Genomic DNA, 17,841 nt, shown 5'->3' with positions numbered 1-17,841 from the left:
CTTATATAAATTAGAGTCCATAAGAAATTGATCAAAAGACTGTGTTCAACGCACTTCACATCAAGAGGTGGTTAACAGAAGGTGAAAGAGGGAGGAAACCATCACCGACACCCAATAACACTACTGCTTACACTCCTTAGTGGACCCTCATCACAAATGTCACTCAAGAGTTTGATATAACGAATGCCCTTTAATCCCCATACATCTCAGTCAGGGCAAACCAACAAGAACACAGGTATAACTACCCGATCTCAACTTTCCTTCTCCAGATACTCCAGCAATGATCACCATCAATTTTTTCTTCAAATTATATGATCTAAGAAAAACTTGCCTGATCCACCTAGCAATAGTGGAGTCAAAACCCCTGTGGGAACCCTAAGGAAGCACAAATAGGGAATCTAATTGCTTAAAAGGGAGTAGACCCTCACAGTATGCACCACATAAATGCAGTGAAGAGAAATTTCCTTTGGATGCATTAAAGTGGTACATGATAAAGGAAAGACAATATCTTTGTTAAGTTGGAAAGAAGAAATCATCTTTGAGAGTAAGGGTGCTTTAGGCTTCTGAGAAGCTGAGAGAACCAGATTAAGGTCACAGGAGACTGCACAGGGAGAAAGATGTGTGCTACAACTTGAAACTTACTAAGGCGTGAAAGGCCAAAGGTCTCTACAACAGCATGACCAATGCCAAGATTTGTCCCTCTGTAGTACTCCAAAGCCAGATTCGGATGTAGACCAGACTGGAGAAAAAACAGAATGTGTTCCACTGAATACTTTTTAGGATAAAAGTTCCTCAACTCACATCAAGCAAAACAGACCTTCCAGATGCAAAAGCAGACCAGGTACAATTTGTGAAAAGTCAAATTTTCAGCCTTCAACAAGGTGCAGATGAAAGACTCTCATAGGCTCCTGTCTTTCATAACCATGGCTTCAACATTGGCCCCTTATACAGAAGATCCAGAAGGACCCACAGAGCATATGTCATCAATGTGACTATGCCTGAGTACCAATGAGAATCACAGGAATGCCCTCTATCTCAATCCTAGGAAAAAGATGAGGGTAGGTCTGGAGGGTTTCCCCCTGTTCAATATGTTGTGAATGTGGACACCAGCAAATACACGTCCAGTGTCCCATACCTGTGGCTTAGGGCCTAAAATCCTTCTGGCTCATTCGACCCGGACCAGACACTGACCACTAAGAAAGTCCAACTGAAAATGTTCCAAGGGGGAAGGTGGACAAGGCCAGAACATGCAGTTCTGTCCAAGCAAGGATCGAGTCTGCTTCCTTTTCAATCAATTTTTACTGTCTATCAATTTTCTGAAACTATGGGTGATTTACCTAGTTATCTTGCTTTGGTCAGTAAGTTGCAGGGTCTCCCAGTAATTATGGTATGGCTTTGAGTCCCCAATGATGATTTATTTAGGCCACTGTCGTGGTATCATTGAATGGAATTGTTGTCCTTGAAAAAGAGGAGTCCTGTGTTGAAGCGACAGCTGCTCTAGAACTGAGATCAGGATCGTTGTTGAGAAAGCAAACTTACTCGAATGACCAAGTCCCCTGCACTGATAGGGCATCTAGGACTGTTACCCAGCCCAACTGGCTAGCATCCATCACAAGAACCTTCCAGTGCTGTGCTGGGCTGGGCTGGAAATCCACCAAGCTAGAGAGAATCTGGTCTTGGAGGTCAGATGCATGGGATGGTCCAAGCACCGGGTCTGCTTGTCCCATACTGCCAAAATGTTGAGTTGCAGCAGTCTGGGGTGAAACTGGGCATACAGTGCCTTGCGAAAGTATTCGGCCCCCTTGAACTTTTCAACCTTTTGCCACATTTCAGGCTGCAAACATAAAGATATAACATTTTTATTTTTTGTGAAGAATCACCAACAAGTGGGACAAAATTGTGAAGTGGAACGAAATCTATTGGATATTTTAAACTTTTTTAGCAAATGAAAAACTGAAAAGTGTTGCGTGCAAAATTATTCGGCCCCTTTACTTTCAGTGCAGCAAACTCACTCCAGAAGTTCAGCGAGGATCTCTGAATGATCCAATGTTGTCCTAAATGACTGATGGTGATAAATAAAATCCACCTGTGTGTAATCAAGTCTCTGTATAAATGCACCTGCTCTGTGATAGTTTTAGGGTTCTGTTGAAAGCGCAGAGAGCATCATGAAGACCAAGGAACACACCAAGCAGGTCTGTAATACTGTTGTGGAGAAGTTTAAAGCCGGATTTGGATACAAAAAAATTTCCCAAGCTTTAAACATCCCAAGGAGCACTGTGCAAGCGATCATTTTGAAATGGAAGGAGTATCAGACCACTGCAAATCTACCAAGACCTGGCCGTCCCTCTAAACTTTCAGCTCAGACAAGGAGAAGACTGATCAGAGATGCAGCCAAGAGGCCCATGATCACTCTGGATGAACTGCAGAGAACTACAGCTGAGCTGGGAGAGTCTGTCCATAGGACAACAATCAGTCGTACACTGCACAAATCTGGCCTTTATGGAAGAGTGGCAAGAAGAAAGCCATTTCTCAAAGATATCCATAAATAGTCTTGTCTAAAGTTTGCCATAAGCCACCTGGGAGACACACCAAACATGTGGAAGAAGGTGCTCTGGTCAGATGAAACCAAAATCGATCTTTTTGCCCACAATGCAAAACGATATGTTTGGCGTAAAAGCAACACAGCTCATCACCCTCAACACACCATCCCCACTGTCAAACATGGTGGTGGCAGCATCATGGTTTGGGCCTGCTTTTCTTCAGCAGGGACAGGGAAGATGGTTAAAATTGAGGGGAAGATGGATGCAGCCAAATACAGGACCATTCTGGATGAAAACCTGTTGGAGTCTGCAAAAGACCTGAAACTGGGACTGAGATTTATCTTCCAACAAGACAATGATCCCAAACATACAGCAAAATCTACAAAGGAATGGTTCACAAATAAACGTATCCAGGTGTTAGAATGGCCAAGTCAAAGTCCAGACCTGAATCCAATCGAGAATCTGTGGAAAGAGCTGAAAACTGCTGTTCACAAACGCTCTCCATCCAACCTCACTGAGCTCGAGCTGTTTTGCAAGGAAGAATGGGCAAGAATTTCAGTCTCTCGATGTGCAAAACTGAAAGAGACATACCCCAAGCGACTTGCAGCTGTAATCGCAGCAAAAGGTGGCTCTACAAAGTACTAACGCAAGGGGGCCGAATAATTTTGCATGCCCCACTTTTCATTTTTTTATTAGTTAAAAAAGTTTCAAAAATCCAATAGATTTCGTTCCACTTCACAATTGTGTCCCACTTGTTGGTGATTCTTCACAAAAAATAAAAATTTTATATCTTTTTGTTTGAAGCCGGAAATGTGGCAAAAGGTTGAAAAGTTCAAGGGGGCTGAATACTTTCGCAAGGCACTGTACATCACAGCCCTGAAGGAGACAACAATTAGACTGTTATACAGGCACCAAATAAGGCCCAGATACCTCAAACTGTAACATGGACATGGATCTAGGGATGGCTTCCTCTGGTTGAGGATCCAATCTAAGCTCTGCAGATTTTGCATTGTTTGTTGGATATTTGTTAACAGTGTTTAAAAAAAAAAAAAAGCAGTCTGGGGTGTTTGTGTAATGCCACCACAGATGCTTAGCAAATGTTCTTTTGTACAAGTTAAAGACTCATACTCGTTACTGTATGCCTCCCCGAAAGCCAATATTAGGATGACGGACAAAATGTCTACCGAGTTTGCTCTGGCCGGGGGGACGCGGCAAGGATGTCCGCTCTCCTTATCAGAGACAGTGTTGATGTACGAGGATTTCAGTATGGGGATATCCACGAGAAGATCATGCTCTATGCAGATGACATGCTGCTTTTCCTGGATGACCCCAGCCAGTCCCTGCCACAGGTGATGTCCATAATAGAGAACTTTGGAAGGTTTTCCGGTCTGACCATTAACTGGTCTAAGTCGGCCTTGTTGAAATTAGATGAAGGAGAGGTATCGGTCCCGGACTCATGCCCAGTACCAGTGGTGACTAGTTTTAAATACCTGGGGGTGCAAATAACGTCTACAGTAGGGGACTATTGTTCAGTGAACATATGTCCTCTGCTGTCGAGATTCCGGGATAGGATAAACACATGGAACACCCTTAGGATGTCCCCGGCCGGGAAGGCCAAGCAAGGATTCACGGAATATAGTCCGATATGGGGAAATCAAACATATGATGAGATCACTAAATTGCAGCCTGACCATAGATGGAGAGCCCATAACGTACAGCTATTGTCCCATGTATTTCAGGATGGAAAGCTTCTATCATTTACAGCCCTGCGGCAAAAATTTAACCTTATGGAGGCTATGATCTTCCCTTATTTGCAGTTGCGGCATGCGGTGGCCGCGCAGGGGGACTCGGGTGACTGGGTGTTGTCGCCCACCCCGTTGTTTCACGCGTTGCACTCTGCGGATGGCACGAAGGGTATAATCTCGCAATGTTATCAGATGCTGCTAGCGCAGCACCTGCGCGGCCATCCTTGCAAAGCACTGTCGCTTTGGGAACGAGATGTTGGCGCCCTTACGGGTGAGCAGTGGGAGGAGGCCCTGCAGGCTATCACCTACTGTTCACTGAATGTGGCGCAAAGGGTCTCCCAACTCTATATCATACTGAGAGCGCACTATACACCGGTGAGATTGAGTAGGATGGGTGGACTGGCTGACCCCCTGTGTGGTAGGTGCGGGCAACACGAGGGGGACCTTATCCATCTCCTATGGCGCTGCCCGAAACTCCACAGATACTGGAAGGAGGTAGTGGACACTGTTAATGCGGTGTTTCACACGCAGATACCCAGGGACCCAGTGTGCTGCGTTCTGGGGATATTGGAGGGGGTGGTGTCGTTGGAGCCTATCAAGGTGGCAGTCTCCAGGGCGCTGTTCCAGGCTAGGAAGCTTATTTTGCTAGGTTGGAAATCCGTAGAACCCCCTGTGGCGGCGACCTGGATAACTCATATGGGCAGGACCCTTATTATGGAGAAATATATTTACCAGCATGGTCATGCTGGCTGGACACCCCTGGGCTAAGTCCAACCGAACTAATATTGTCCAGGTTACTGTAGGATGTGTGACGCAAGGCAGGTATGTGAGCCCTAGCTTGAAAATGTTATACCTACTGGGGAACTTTATGCAATTGTGGGGTGGAGGGAGGAGGTCATGGACTGCTGTATTGCCTGTATGTATTTTAACAACTATGTGTCAAATGGATGTATATGTGCGCTGGAAATTGCTGTATACCTGTAACTTCAATAAACACCTTTTTGATTAAAAAAAAAAAAAAGACTCATACTCATAGGCTAACTGACATTTAACCAACCTGACCATGAGCGTGTGTTTGTATTAATGTGGTAGCACTATTAAACTGGGTCCCTTTGGTAGCAGAGACTAATGTGAATGGTTTACATATTGTTATCAGCTGTGTAATATATTGGTTTTATATGAATATTACAGTATGTAACACATCTATACAATGCATATAGGCAGTGATTTTATTCTATTTAACCTGCTGATGGCAGAGTCAGCACACATGACAATCATCCCTGTTACAGGTGTGTTAGTGGAACAGTAAAAATTGTGCACAAAAAATACCAGCAAATGATTAGACATTCAATTGAATTCAAGTTCTTTTTAATGTATTAAGGTCCACAACCAGCCTTTACAGAATCACCTGTCTTAATGCAGGCTGCCTTAAAGAGGATGTAAACCCTCTTAAAAAAATGGGAAATAATAAATCCCTGCAAGAAAAAGGCATAATGAGCATAGCATACTAGCTCATTATATATTACTTACCTCACATCGAAGCCCCTGCAGCGGTCCTCATCTCCCCCTCCAGCCACCGACATGTCGTCCCGGAGTTACTTCCGAGTATCGCAGCTTCGGCGTTGTGATTTGCCAGAGCCGCGATGATGTCATTCCTGTGCATGGGAGCCACCGGTAATGGCACAAAGACTGCAGCAACAGCACATAGGTGCCATTGCTTCAGTTTTCCCCAGTTATCCCCTGTCCCCGGCATATGCAGGGGACAGGTGATATCTCCTAAAACATGCAGGTTTAGGAGATATCCTGGGTAGCTACAGGTAAGCCTTAATATAGGTTTACCTGTAGCATAAGATTGTAAAATAGGATTTACAACCACTTTAATACACAATAGCACAAAGCATTAATATGAGAGCGCTGATCGGATGCCAATCAGATATTTTTAAGCATGCCACTTCGACAGAAGCTGGAAGTTCAGCTGACTTCTGTTGGACAGGCTGCTGGGCCAAAAGTCAGCCAATTTCTGTTGAATCGGCCCGTGTGTGCGGGGCTTTAGGGCAGTTAGGCACTGGCTGCTGGTAGAGTGAGAGAGAGTGTTGGTAAAAGTTATTTACTTCTAGTAGGCATAGACAAGCATTTAACCCTTGCATAGTAGGATTTTTTTTTCCACTACAGTTTTAAGAAGAGATCAATCTTAGGCCGCGTACACACGCGCGGACTGTTCGCCCAACCTTGTCCGCTGAACAGTGTTTGGGCGGACAGTCCGCTCGTGTGTGGGGCTTCAGCGGACAGTTTCAGCGGACAGTTGGCCGAACAAGGTCTTACAGAAATTCGGAAAAACTGTCCGCTGAAACCTTGTTTCAGCGGACTGTTCGCTCGTGTGTAGGCTTGTTCGGCCAACTAAGTCTCGCGCATGCTCAGAAAGGATTTCCACGTCGGAAGGTTGCATTGCAGTGTATAGGACGTCGTATTTTTCGTCCCGTCGTACGTGCCGTTCACGTCATCGCGCACGGTTTCAGCAAACTGTTCGTCCGTCGTGTGTGGCCATGTCCGTCCATGCTAAGTTTGAGCGGACTGTTCGCTCAAACTGTTGGACGGACAAAGTTGGGCCAACAGTCCGCGCGTGTGTACGCGGCCTTACTCCAATAACGGTAAATTTTAGACCAATTATACAACGTGAAAATATGTCCCAGGTTTCTTCTGCTGATACAGAACTGATCTGATGATTTTTTGTAAATGTAGGTGTTTTATATCTAAATATGATTTTAACAAGGGTTGTTGTTCAAGCCTATTCAAATGACTGGATTTCCAAATGTGCCAAAAAACACATGCACTATTTTTTAGTAACATGACACACCATTAACACAGTACAGTAGAGCATTACTGTGCATTGTGGTGTGCTACAACACGTGCACTGGCGAGGTGTGATGGGAAGAGTTGTTGCTGTGGTATGACAGTTTGTGACCAGTCAGTTTTCCAACTTTCAATAAGTCTAGGGTAAAGATATTGCTGTAAGTTTATTTTCTAGGTTTGTGAGAGCACGTGGGTATGGATATAATTTTATATCATTTTTTTATGTCTGAGTTATTATATGTATATTGTTACAGTTAACTGTTGAAGTTTTTATTTACAAAAAAGCCAGTGTTACTCCAATGGTAAATTTTAAATCATCTACAGTTGAGCTCAAAAGCTTGCATACCCTGGCAGAATTTGAAAAAAGCTTCTTTTATTTAAGGATTGCAATCACATGAAGCCATTTATTATCACATCGTTTTTGGGATCCTTTTCAAATCATAATAACAGAAATCACCCAAATGGCCCTAATACAAAGTTTACATAACCTGGAATATTTGGCCTTGGTACAGACACAGAAGGTGGCAAACATGTTAAAATGGCAATTAAAGGTTAATTTCCAATTAGTGTCGGTGTATAAATAGTTAATGAGTTTGTTAGCTCTCACATGGATGCACTAAGCGGGCTAGACACTGAGCCATGAGAAGGTGGAAAAGAACAGTCAAAAGACCTGCGTAACAAAGTAATGGAACTTTATAAAGAAGGAAAAGTATATAAAAAGATACCCAAAGCCTTGAATATGCCAGTCAGTACTGCTTAATCCCTTATTAAGAAGTGGAAAATTCAGGGCTCTTTTGATACCATGCCAAGGTCAGGTAGACCAAGAAAGATTACAGCCACAACTGGCAGAAGAATTGCCCAGGATACAAAGGAAAACCCACAGGTAACCTTAGGAGAAATACAGGCTGCACTCCAAAAAAATGGTGTGGTTGTTTTTAAGGAGCACAATTCAATGATAATTAAACGAAAAAGAGATGAATGGTTGAGCTGCCAGAATGAAGCCTTTACTGCGCCAATGCCACAAAAAAGTCAAGCAAATGAGGCATGTCAATGTGTTGTTGGGCATATTGTAACCATTTCTTTTGTGTGGAACTTGTACAGTAAAGGCTTCTTTCTGGCAACTTGACCATGCAGCTCTTTTTTGTTCAAGTATCATCGTATTGTGCGCCTTAAAAACAACCACACCATCTTTTTCCAGAGCAGCCTATATTTCTCTTAAGGTTACCTGTGGGTTTTTCTTTGTATCTCTAACAACTCCCGTGACAGTTATGGCTTAAATCTTTCTTGATCTATGTGACTTTGGCTTGGCATCAAGAGGTCCCCAAATTTTCCACTTCTTATTAAATGATTGAACAGTACCGACTGGCATATTCAAGGCTTTGGATATCTTTGTATAGCCGTTTCATTACTTTGTTACGCAGGTCTTTTGACTGTTTTTTTCTTCTCCCCATGGCTTAGTGTCTAGCCTTCTTAGTGCATCCATGTGAGAGCTAACAAACTCATTAAGTATTTATACACAGACACTAATTGCAATTTAAAAATCCACAAATGTGGGAAATGAACCTTTAATAGCCATTTTAAAGTGGTTGTAAACCCTTTTTTGAGACTTTTACCTATATGTAAGCCTAGAATAAGGCTTACCTATAGGTAGTGGAAATGTCTCCTAAACATGTGCCATTTAAGAGATATTTCACTTGAAGTCCACCGATAAAGTGAACGGCGCATGCACGGGGAAGAAACCAAACTCCGTGTCATGCAGCTCCACGAATCACAGAGCCCAGAAGGAAGAGGGGCTTGAAGATGGACTCTGCCTACACAGGGGACATCGCTGGATTCTTTTGCAGTCACATAATGGGCTAGTATGCAATGCATACTAAAATATTATGCTTTTAATTTACAGGCTACACATGGAGCAAAAGAGGGAGTAAAACCCATCAGGGTTTACTTCCTCTTTAACCTGTGTGTGCCACCTTCTGTGACTGTACCAAGGCCAAACATTCCAGGGTATGTAGGCTTTTCATCAGGGCCATTTGGGTAGTTTCTGTTGTCATTATGATTTTAAAAGGAGCCAAAAAACTTTGTGATGATAAATGGCTTCATGTGATCACTATTCTTGAATAAAATACATTTTTTTTTAATAAAAAGCTATTTTTTGGCTTGATTTTATATTTTCAATATAAATGCCAAAATGTCACAATTTCTGCCAGGGTATGCAATCTTTTGAGCACAACTGTATATACCACCTGTGCGAATAAATGTCAGGTTTGCAATTACTTTATTTCCAGTTTTAGTAACCTACATTTGACATAATGGGCTTAATTTACCAAAGAAATATAACTTTTTTTATTTTATTTATCTTAGCAACTGATGTGAAATTGTGTTGACTTCATATGAAAGCAAAAATGATGTTTTTTTTGTGTTACATTCTCCCTTACACAAAATTGGATATTCTTGCTAAATGGATGTTTACTTTTTCACCTCATTAAGACAAGTAAAAAATCACTTTGAAAGCAAAAATGCTCTACTCCTTTAGTAAATTGGCACCAGAGTGTATGAATGTAATGTGAAAAATGTGCATGTTGACCCCTTCAAAAACAAAAGCAAAAAAAAAAAAGGAAAAACAAAGGCATCTATTGAAACGTGGACATTTTCTTTCTGTACATGCCACACATGAACACTCAGATTTGCCAGGCAAAACCCACAGGACAAGTATAGAAAGAGTAGAATTAAAAGTTCTCTTTCAATATGGTTTTCCACAAGATATATTTACAATGTTTCAATGGCAGGAACCCACAGGAGCAGTGACTCAATGTACATCCACAAGATTTTAATCTCTATGTAGTAATAAGAATGAACATCATACAAAACACTGCTTTAAATAGTTTATTTTGTATGTCATTTACATAAATGTATATATATTTATATATATTTGGCTTTCTCATATACTCTGAGGTTTACAATTTCTAAAAAATAAAATAGTCCTTTTTCCCCTGAAATAAATCAGAAAACTATTTTACTTCAGTTCTTGTATGACAAGAAAGCACCACTCTGTATATTACATAGTAAAGTGGTTATCATAAGTGCTGATTTATCTCTCGCTACATACAGGACCAGCTTTTCCTTACAGTAGCAAAAGGGTTAGTAGCAAAATACGGACATAAAACACTTTTTTTTTTCAAAATATACAAAACCATCAATAAATATTGTTTACGGTATCAGACAAAGCCTTCATCACATGTAAACTCGTTAATATTTCTCCAGAGACAAAGTTTGAGTGTAAGCAGCAATTTAGCAGAATGGGGTGTATACAAATGAATACAATCCAGTATGCTGAACACTGATATAACATCATTTAACAAATTGCGGAGTATAAGGAAAATAACAATTAGCTATTGCTAGTATAAAGATCGGAATGTATATAATAGTGGTTAGCATGAATTTTGGAATTTTTTTAGGCTACAACTGTAGTATAGAAAGGATCCATTCAAAATAATTTGGACCAATTTGTTAAAATAATAAATTGGTCCACTTGTTTTTCTTTGTGTCAACTTTATTATGTGAACAAAAGTGTTGTGTCACCAAATCTTGGGGAAACTGGGTTTTATGTGCATTTTACTTTAGCCAAATTGGAAAAGGAAACCTATACTAAGAGAAATACAGAGTCCGCCATTGCTGATTTCCTTCTGAAGATGCTAAATACATGGCTGTCTCTGCCTTCAATACAAGGTGACAACGATCTGAAAAAAAGCTCCAGATTAGGAGTCAAAACTCCTAATCCATACTCTTGTTAGGAGCCAGTGACTTTTGAAAGTATTGAAGACACTAGATCAGCAAGACATCCAGGAAACATTCAAGAGAGGTCAGCAATTTTAGCCCATGTGCTGCCTCACCAGTTCCATTAGGAAAGTCTATGAACCATGTGCTTATCTGACCATTGATAGCTTGAAGGCAATTTCCCAGATGCAGGTTGTCCTACCCTCAAGTACACCAAAGATAACATTTTATGGATTTTAACAATGAACCGGCTATACAATTCCTCTACATCTTGTGGAACTCAAAAACTCATTGTAATAATGAGTTCTGAGAATTACACAATTGAGTACTGTCTGTGATACTTTTTTTATTTTGCATTAACATACATTTTTTCAGGACAAGCTTTGGAGAATTTCTCCTTCTTCAAGGTCCAAGCAGTACTAATGCTTTTTTTATTTGCACTAACATACAATTTTTCAGGACAAGCTTTCAGGGTGTTTCCTCTACTTCAAAGTCCAAGCAGTACTAGTACAGTATTAGTACTGATACTAATACAGTTGTATTGGTACTGCTTAGACCTTGAAGAAGAGGAAATACCCCGGAAGCTTGTCCTATAAAATTGTATGTTAGTGCAAAATAAAAATAAAAAGTATTAGTAATGCTTAGACCTTGAAGAAGGAGAAATATCCCAGAAGCTTGTCCTATAAAATTGTATGCAAAATAAAAAAAGTATCACGGACAGTACTTATTTATTTCTGTCCCAAGCGCACTAATACAGCTACAATCACTTCAAGGTGAGAATTATACCGAATCCATATTGTTTAACCATATTTTTGCAGCCTGTAAAATGAATACCTTCAAAAGCCACTTCCAGCAAAACTACAGTTCATATAAGTACAGCTTCAAGTGATCTCCTATATTGGTCATCATTATAGGATGACTCTAGTTCTTCATGATTGCTGCTACATATAATGCTGTTTTCTGCTGATATGGTGTGGACTGTACAGGGCTAGAACAGTCAATCAATATTACCTAATGCTTTTTTTTTTTTTTTTATCACAAAAATCGAGTGCATATATAAAGGTGGAGACGAGGGTCTGTACCAGGCTTGTCCTTATGCGAGAAAGCCCAGCACTTACCTACCTCCCCATTCTCCATGTATGCCCCTTGTGACTAGACAGATGGCAATAGTGAGTATAAACACTGTGTTGGCCATGTGCATCTTGTCAATTGCTACCAACAGAGTACACCATTGTTTACAAACTAGCTGGAAGGTCAATGGCATGGCACTGTAATTTTTCTTGTGAGATTGCACTTATTTTTTAAATAATGAAAAAGTGAACCTGTTAGATAGGAATAGGGGATTTTTTTTTTTCTAAGGTGCAAGCCCCAGGGCTGTCTTCCTCATCCTCATGTCGCTACCTAAGGAGTCATGTACTTGGAAACATGTGCAGCCAATAAAGCCTGAAAACACTTTTGCACACTTATTCTCTACACATTAAAGCCAGGATAAGGATGACAGTGCTAGAGTCTGAAGCGATTAAGAGCACCAGGTCCAATTGCCAAAGGAATGTATATAACATGCTTTGAGATTTACATGCTTTTTGGAGATACTAGTTAACCTTTTTAGACAAACAAAACGGACAAACTGATCTGTTTAGATGAAGAGCGCTATGAGATGGTAGACTAAATTATAGATACAAGGGTTCTTTAGAAAGTTTCTGCACTTTTTTAAACTCTATTAAATATTAAAAAAAGTGTGGAAACCTTTTGACGACCCCTCATATGTAGGTCAGAAGAAAGACTAAGGTATTCCTATTCTAGGTGCTGACTGCCAGATAAATTGCATCATTAACACTTTGGGGTTGATTTACTAAAACTGTATAGTGCAAAATCTGGTGCAGCTCTGCATCATAGCCAATCGTCTTCTAACTTCAGCTTGTTCAGTTAAGCTTTGCCAATAAAACCTGGAAACAAAGCTGCACCACATTTTGCATCCTCCAGCTTTGGTAAATCAACTCCTTTGTATAGCTTACATGCAAACCACAGCTACACAAGGAAATCCCTACTTTAGCTTTCATCCAAAAGGAACAACTCCTGAAGCACTGATTCCTTCAGACCTGTGTACAGGTACATGGAACAGTGCAGGTTTCCAGTTTTCCTTACAGACATCAATCCTCTATCAACAGGTCTTGTAACAGTTTAATATTTCTAAGATAAGCCTACGGTACAGCTGTACCCATACAGAACACCAATCCACTCTTCTTAGCCCTCCCAAGCTAATCAACACCCACTCCATCTGTAGCCACCATAGTACAGTCATGGACTGCTCTGAAGTTTACACCCTGTCAGGGAGAAATCCCTTTTTAGCAGTAGCAGCATCTGCACAGTGAGCCCTTGAAGATTTGCATAGAGCCATACCCAGAGTGTTCTCAAAGTACAGCCCTGTTTAAGGCTACAAGTGCCAACTGCCCAGGTACAGCCACGCTAAGCCCTGGTTCACACCAGTGTGGCATTGAAGTTGCGCTAGTTCAGCACGACTACAAAGCCGACTATTCAGTGCAATTTCATTGTGCCTTGCTGACACTCTGAGCAAGTCGCAATGTAGTAGTACAGAAATAGTGCAGGAACATATTTCAAAGTTGCTGCGACATTAGTCGCACCTATTTTAATGGTCCCATTGGCGCAAATGGGGTGCGACTTGTCATGCTACTTTGAACTGTCAAGTCGACTGGTGCGGACCAGGGCTTAAGCAGATTTCAGGCAGAGATACGGTAAACATTAGAGCAAGTGGTTCTCTGCTACTGAGGTTGGTAGGCAGCTGAAGTAGAAAGATTTAGAAAATATCAGTTCAGAAAGGCTAAGAGGTATGGCTTAGCATTAGTTTTGTTCAAAGTACACCTGTTATTTGACAACTGCTCTAAATTAAGTCTCACTATGAGACAATCAAATGTATTTAAAAAAAAAAAACCCCACATCTTCGGGATGCACATGTGCATATTTACCACCTATCTTTTCTATTGTTCCATTGGCTAGTAGGCACCTAAGTGGAAATGTGAATTTCCTACTTTACCCCATCCTATATCTCTTTTTCTTAACAGATAACATAATCTGTATGCAATTCTAACTCGGCTCCATTGCTCCTATCATTCTTGGCTAAATTGATCAGGTGGCGAGACGAGCCAAACACAAAGGGGTTGATTTACTAAAGACAAATAGTCTGTGCACTTTGCAAGTGCAGTTGCATCAGAGCTTAATAAATGAGAGGATGCTCTGCTAACCTTCATCATCCAATATTGTTCAAACAAAAATGCAGTTTTTTATTTTCCTTGCATGTGATTGGGTATTCTTTACAAAGTGAAGTTCCACCTCATTTACTAAGCTCTGGAGCAATTGCACTTGCAAAGTGCAGTCTATTTGCCTTTAGTTAATCAACCCTAAAGCCTTAGGCTGCGTAAGTATGAATATTCATTTTTCAAAACATCCATGTGGACATGGTACATATTTAAGCCTAGTAAACACTAAAAATTTTCTTTCAACCTGGTCGGAGCCGCTGTACTAACAATCTGACGTTAGAACAGCGATCTTCTCTGCTGAGCTGTTGTGATCCGACAGGGGGACAGCCCCCCGCCAGAACACTCGGGTTAGCACTCTCAGCCATTGGCCCTTGGCATAAATTTTTATTGAACCAGCTGATATCTCCCAACATTCAGCCTGTGTGTACAGGGCTTAAGTCAGTGATGGTGAACTTTGGCACCCCAGATGTTTTGGAACTACATTTCCCATTATGCTCAACTACACTGCAGATTGAGCATCATGGGAAATGTAATTCCAAAACATCTTGGGTGCCAATGTTCGAATCACTGGCTTAATTTTATGCACCATGAGAGACTTTTTTTTTATTGATTTATTTGGACATTGAATTACAAACCACACCCAAATAATTTTTTGTTTATTTGAAGCCCACCACACATTGTACAATCTCCTTTAGATCTACCAACAACCATCTAGTGAAGGGATCTACAAATGACGATACTCCAGCTGTTGCAGAACTACATGTCCCATGAGGCATTGTAAAACTCTGACATTCACAGGCATGATGGGAATTGTAGTTCCTGAACAACTGGAGGGACATAGTTTGTAAACCCCTGATCTAGTGCAATAGCTTGCTGATTGGATGCAAATTGATTGAATATATTAGGTAGGTCCTCATAATAAACAGTTTTGGTAAATCTAAAGTTGATTGTACAAGGAATGTACAGTCAGATTGGGTGGAAAAGGGACAGATCCGCTGCCAAGTTAGTATTGCTGTCTCTGTCCCTGTTGGGGAGATTTCACTACTTGTTGTAATCACACTGTTGCCATCAGTGACAGGAAGTGAGAAGTCTCTTCAACAGGCACATAACAACAATGTTTCAATCCTAATGTGTTAAACAACACAACTGAAGTGCAATTCATTCATTTTGAGATTTCTTTTCTAAAACTGTGACATCGATTTTTTTTCTCTACCTATCCAAATCTTGCCAATGCAGTGCTTCGCAGCGCACAGTAGTACGTTACTGTGCGTTGTGGTGGGCTGCAACGTGTGTGTGTGTTGTAGGTGCATTGCTTTGGCATGCCATTGGAAATGAATGGCACTTCAACATGCTAACGTGAATATGATGTATGTATGGACACAGGCGAGAAGACCACAAGTGATAGAGATACAATTTCATATGAAAACTAACTTTCGTAGAAACCTTAATTCATAAGTGCAGAAAGCCATAGCAACCAGAATTATTCTTATACTGGCCTGATTTCCACAATGTGAACTCTAATTGGTTCTGAACTTAATAATTAGCCTTAAGAATTAAGAAATTGTTATTAAAAATGGCAAGCAGTAAGTGCCATGTCACATTACTGGATGCCTATAGGAGCAGTGCACCTGACTTTAGGTGCAATGTTTTTTTTTTAACTGTTGTAAGATATTACAGGATAAACAAAAATCAGCTAGAAATGCTCGACATGCAGCATTGGTGACATACAACTGGGCTATCAGAACATTACATTAAACAGTACAGTTACTGGACACATTTCAAATAGCACCAATATCTTGTACAAAGCCTTTCCTAACATCAGCCTTATATTACTCCAAGCAAAGTGACTATTAATGACTCATTTAAATGGGCATTAATCACTGACCCAATGAAAGTTTAATGAAAATTTTAAAATACCAACTTGATGTTGGAAATGAAAGTCTCTACTACAAGAAGGTAATTAACAAAAGACATGAGCACCAGTCGGAGCATCAGCACCTTCTTTCTTTACACTAACTTGTGCCTTCTAACGCACGCAAGTCTTAATGGGAGCTTTGTCATCAAACAAATGTTTGGTTAAACAGGAAAATAATGGAGATTTTTTTTTTTTTTATATGTACTTGTTGTTTGTGTGTCATTATTATTCAAAATGGGGGAATAATTTTGCCATCATGATATTTTGGCCATCCTATTGGTAGACTATAAAGCTGAAGTTCTAATAGCACTTTATAAGCAAAAAGTGTTGCTGTACTGTAATGTCAGCAATCTGCATGTATTAGAACAGCAACCAAAAATGACTCTACAATGTGCAGAGCAGACAAAAGGATGTTCCTTGCAACATAGATCTACTTCACTTAGTGCAAATAAAAATAAGTTTAAGTGTTGCCTATGCAGATTTAATCTCTTCTTCTTTTGAGGTCCTGTAAGACAGTCACACTAATACGTAATTGCTGGGCATCACGACTGTTGCCCTTTTTCACCAGATTTTTTAAGTGATCCCTAATGTGAAAACAGGGACAATAATGGAGTAACATATGACTGCCATATTATTTAGTAAGTGTTTTAAAACATATATTCTAATACTGGTGATCCTTCATAGTTTTAATACCAAATAATAAACGAAAGTAAATTTTAGTGCAAACCAAAGATTTCACAATTATACTCAATTTCCTCCATCACTATAGGAGGAAATGTCACTGCTAATTTTTTTACCAATGATCTGCATGAGTACAGGGACAACTTCTCAGCAGTTATTTCTACATGACATTAAAGCTTTGGATTTGCAAATGTCAGATAATAAATATGCAATATCTGTAGAAACAAGCCGATACTTTGCCCAAAGTTTAAATAAAGAATAGGAGTTTGTAAAATATATACATTATATATACTCATATCTCCATATATACAGTTACAAAAAAGTATATACACTATTTTACATACCATATAATAATTATCTCTTCATGTGGGGAAAAAAATAATGTTAAATACACTTTTAACCTTGCATTTGTCTCATTAATTTTGTGGCAAGGTAGGGGTTATGCACTGGCACTGTTTGTTGGTTCTTCTTGCCCATTGATCACAGTGTATTGTACTGTATTGCAGTGGCACCTTCCATTAATGTAGTTGGGTATATCCATTTCAGCTAACAGGTTACCATCATGTTTATAGCCATTGGAGGCATTAATCCACTTGCATAGCCTTCATAAATGGAAATATATCCATTATCTTTGCTGTAAGCTATCTCCTGTAGCTTAGTCTTGGTGAAGAATTTCTTTCAAAACAGCTTGCAGTTACAACCCCTTTTGTTCATACTGAAAATCCTTTGGTATTTTTTTGAGTTGTCAATAGCTATGTCCAGGAGCCATTGTCTTCCACTCTTGGTAATGACCTATGAACAAGAAAAGGCTTATTAGATCACAGGTCTTATATACGGAACATGAAGCAAAATAGAGGCAGTGGCTTAAAAATGATCAAGGTAGAAAGAAATGATCATCCCTCTGCCTGACTACACTCATCTGTCATTTAAAAAGACCCCTCATGAGAATTAATTTATTCATCTCTGGTGTTTGAAATAAAAAAGGGCATAACGAGGATCAGGAACAAAGTGTTTTATACCTTTTGGAGCAAGTCATGTTGTAGTTGCTGTATATGCAAAAT

At 40.1% G+C, this 17,841-nt stretch overlaps 1 protein-coding gene across 2 annotated transcripts in view; it reads right to left on the bottom strand.

The window, feature by feature from the left end:
• Nucleotides 1-10,004: 10,004 nt before the first annotated feature.
• Nucleotides 10,005-17,841, bottom strand: part of SPNS2 (SPNS lysolipid transporter 2, sphingosine-1-phosphate) — a 190,169-nt gene continuing 182,332 nt past the window's right edge. For both annotated transcript variants that reach the window (XM_077482358.1, XM_077482359.1), the window contains one exon: nt 10,005-17,572. Coding sequence is in view for 1 of the 2 variants with exons in the window: in XM_077482359.1 (XP_077338485.1) it covers nt 17,533-17,572 (40 nt within the window). In the remaining variant the exon portion in view is untranslated. The remainder of the gene's footprint in view (nt 17,573-17,841) is intronic.

The sequence above is a fragment of the Lithobates pipiens genome, unplaced genomic scaffold (genome assembly GCF_037356315.1).
Source record: "Lithobates pipiens isolate NorthernLeopardFrog02 unplaced genomic scaffold, aLitPip1_a1.2 Scaffold_16, whole genome shotgun sequence".
NCBI lineage: Eukaryota > Metazoa > Chordata > Amphibia > Anura > Ranidae > Lithobates > Lithobates pipiens.
This window is presented reverse-complemented; position numbering and strand designations above follow the sequence as displayed.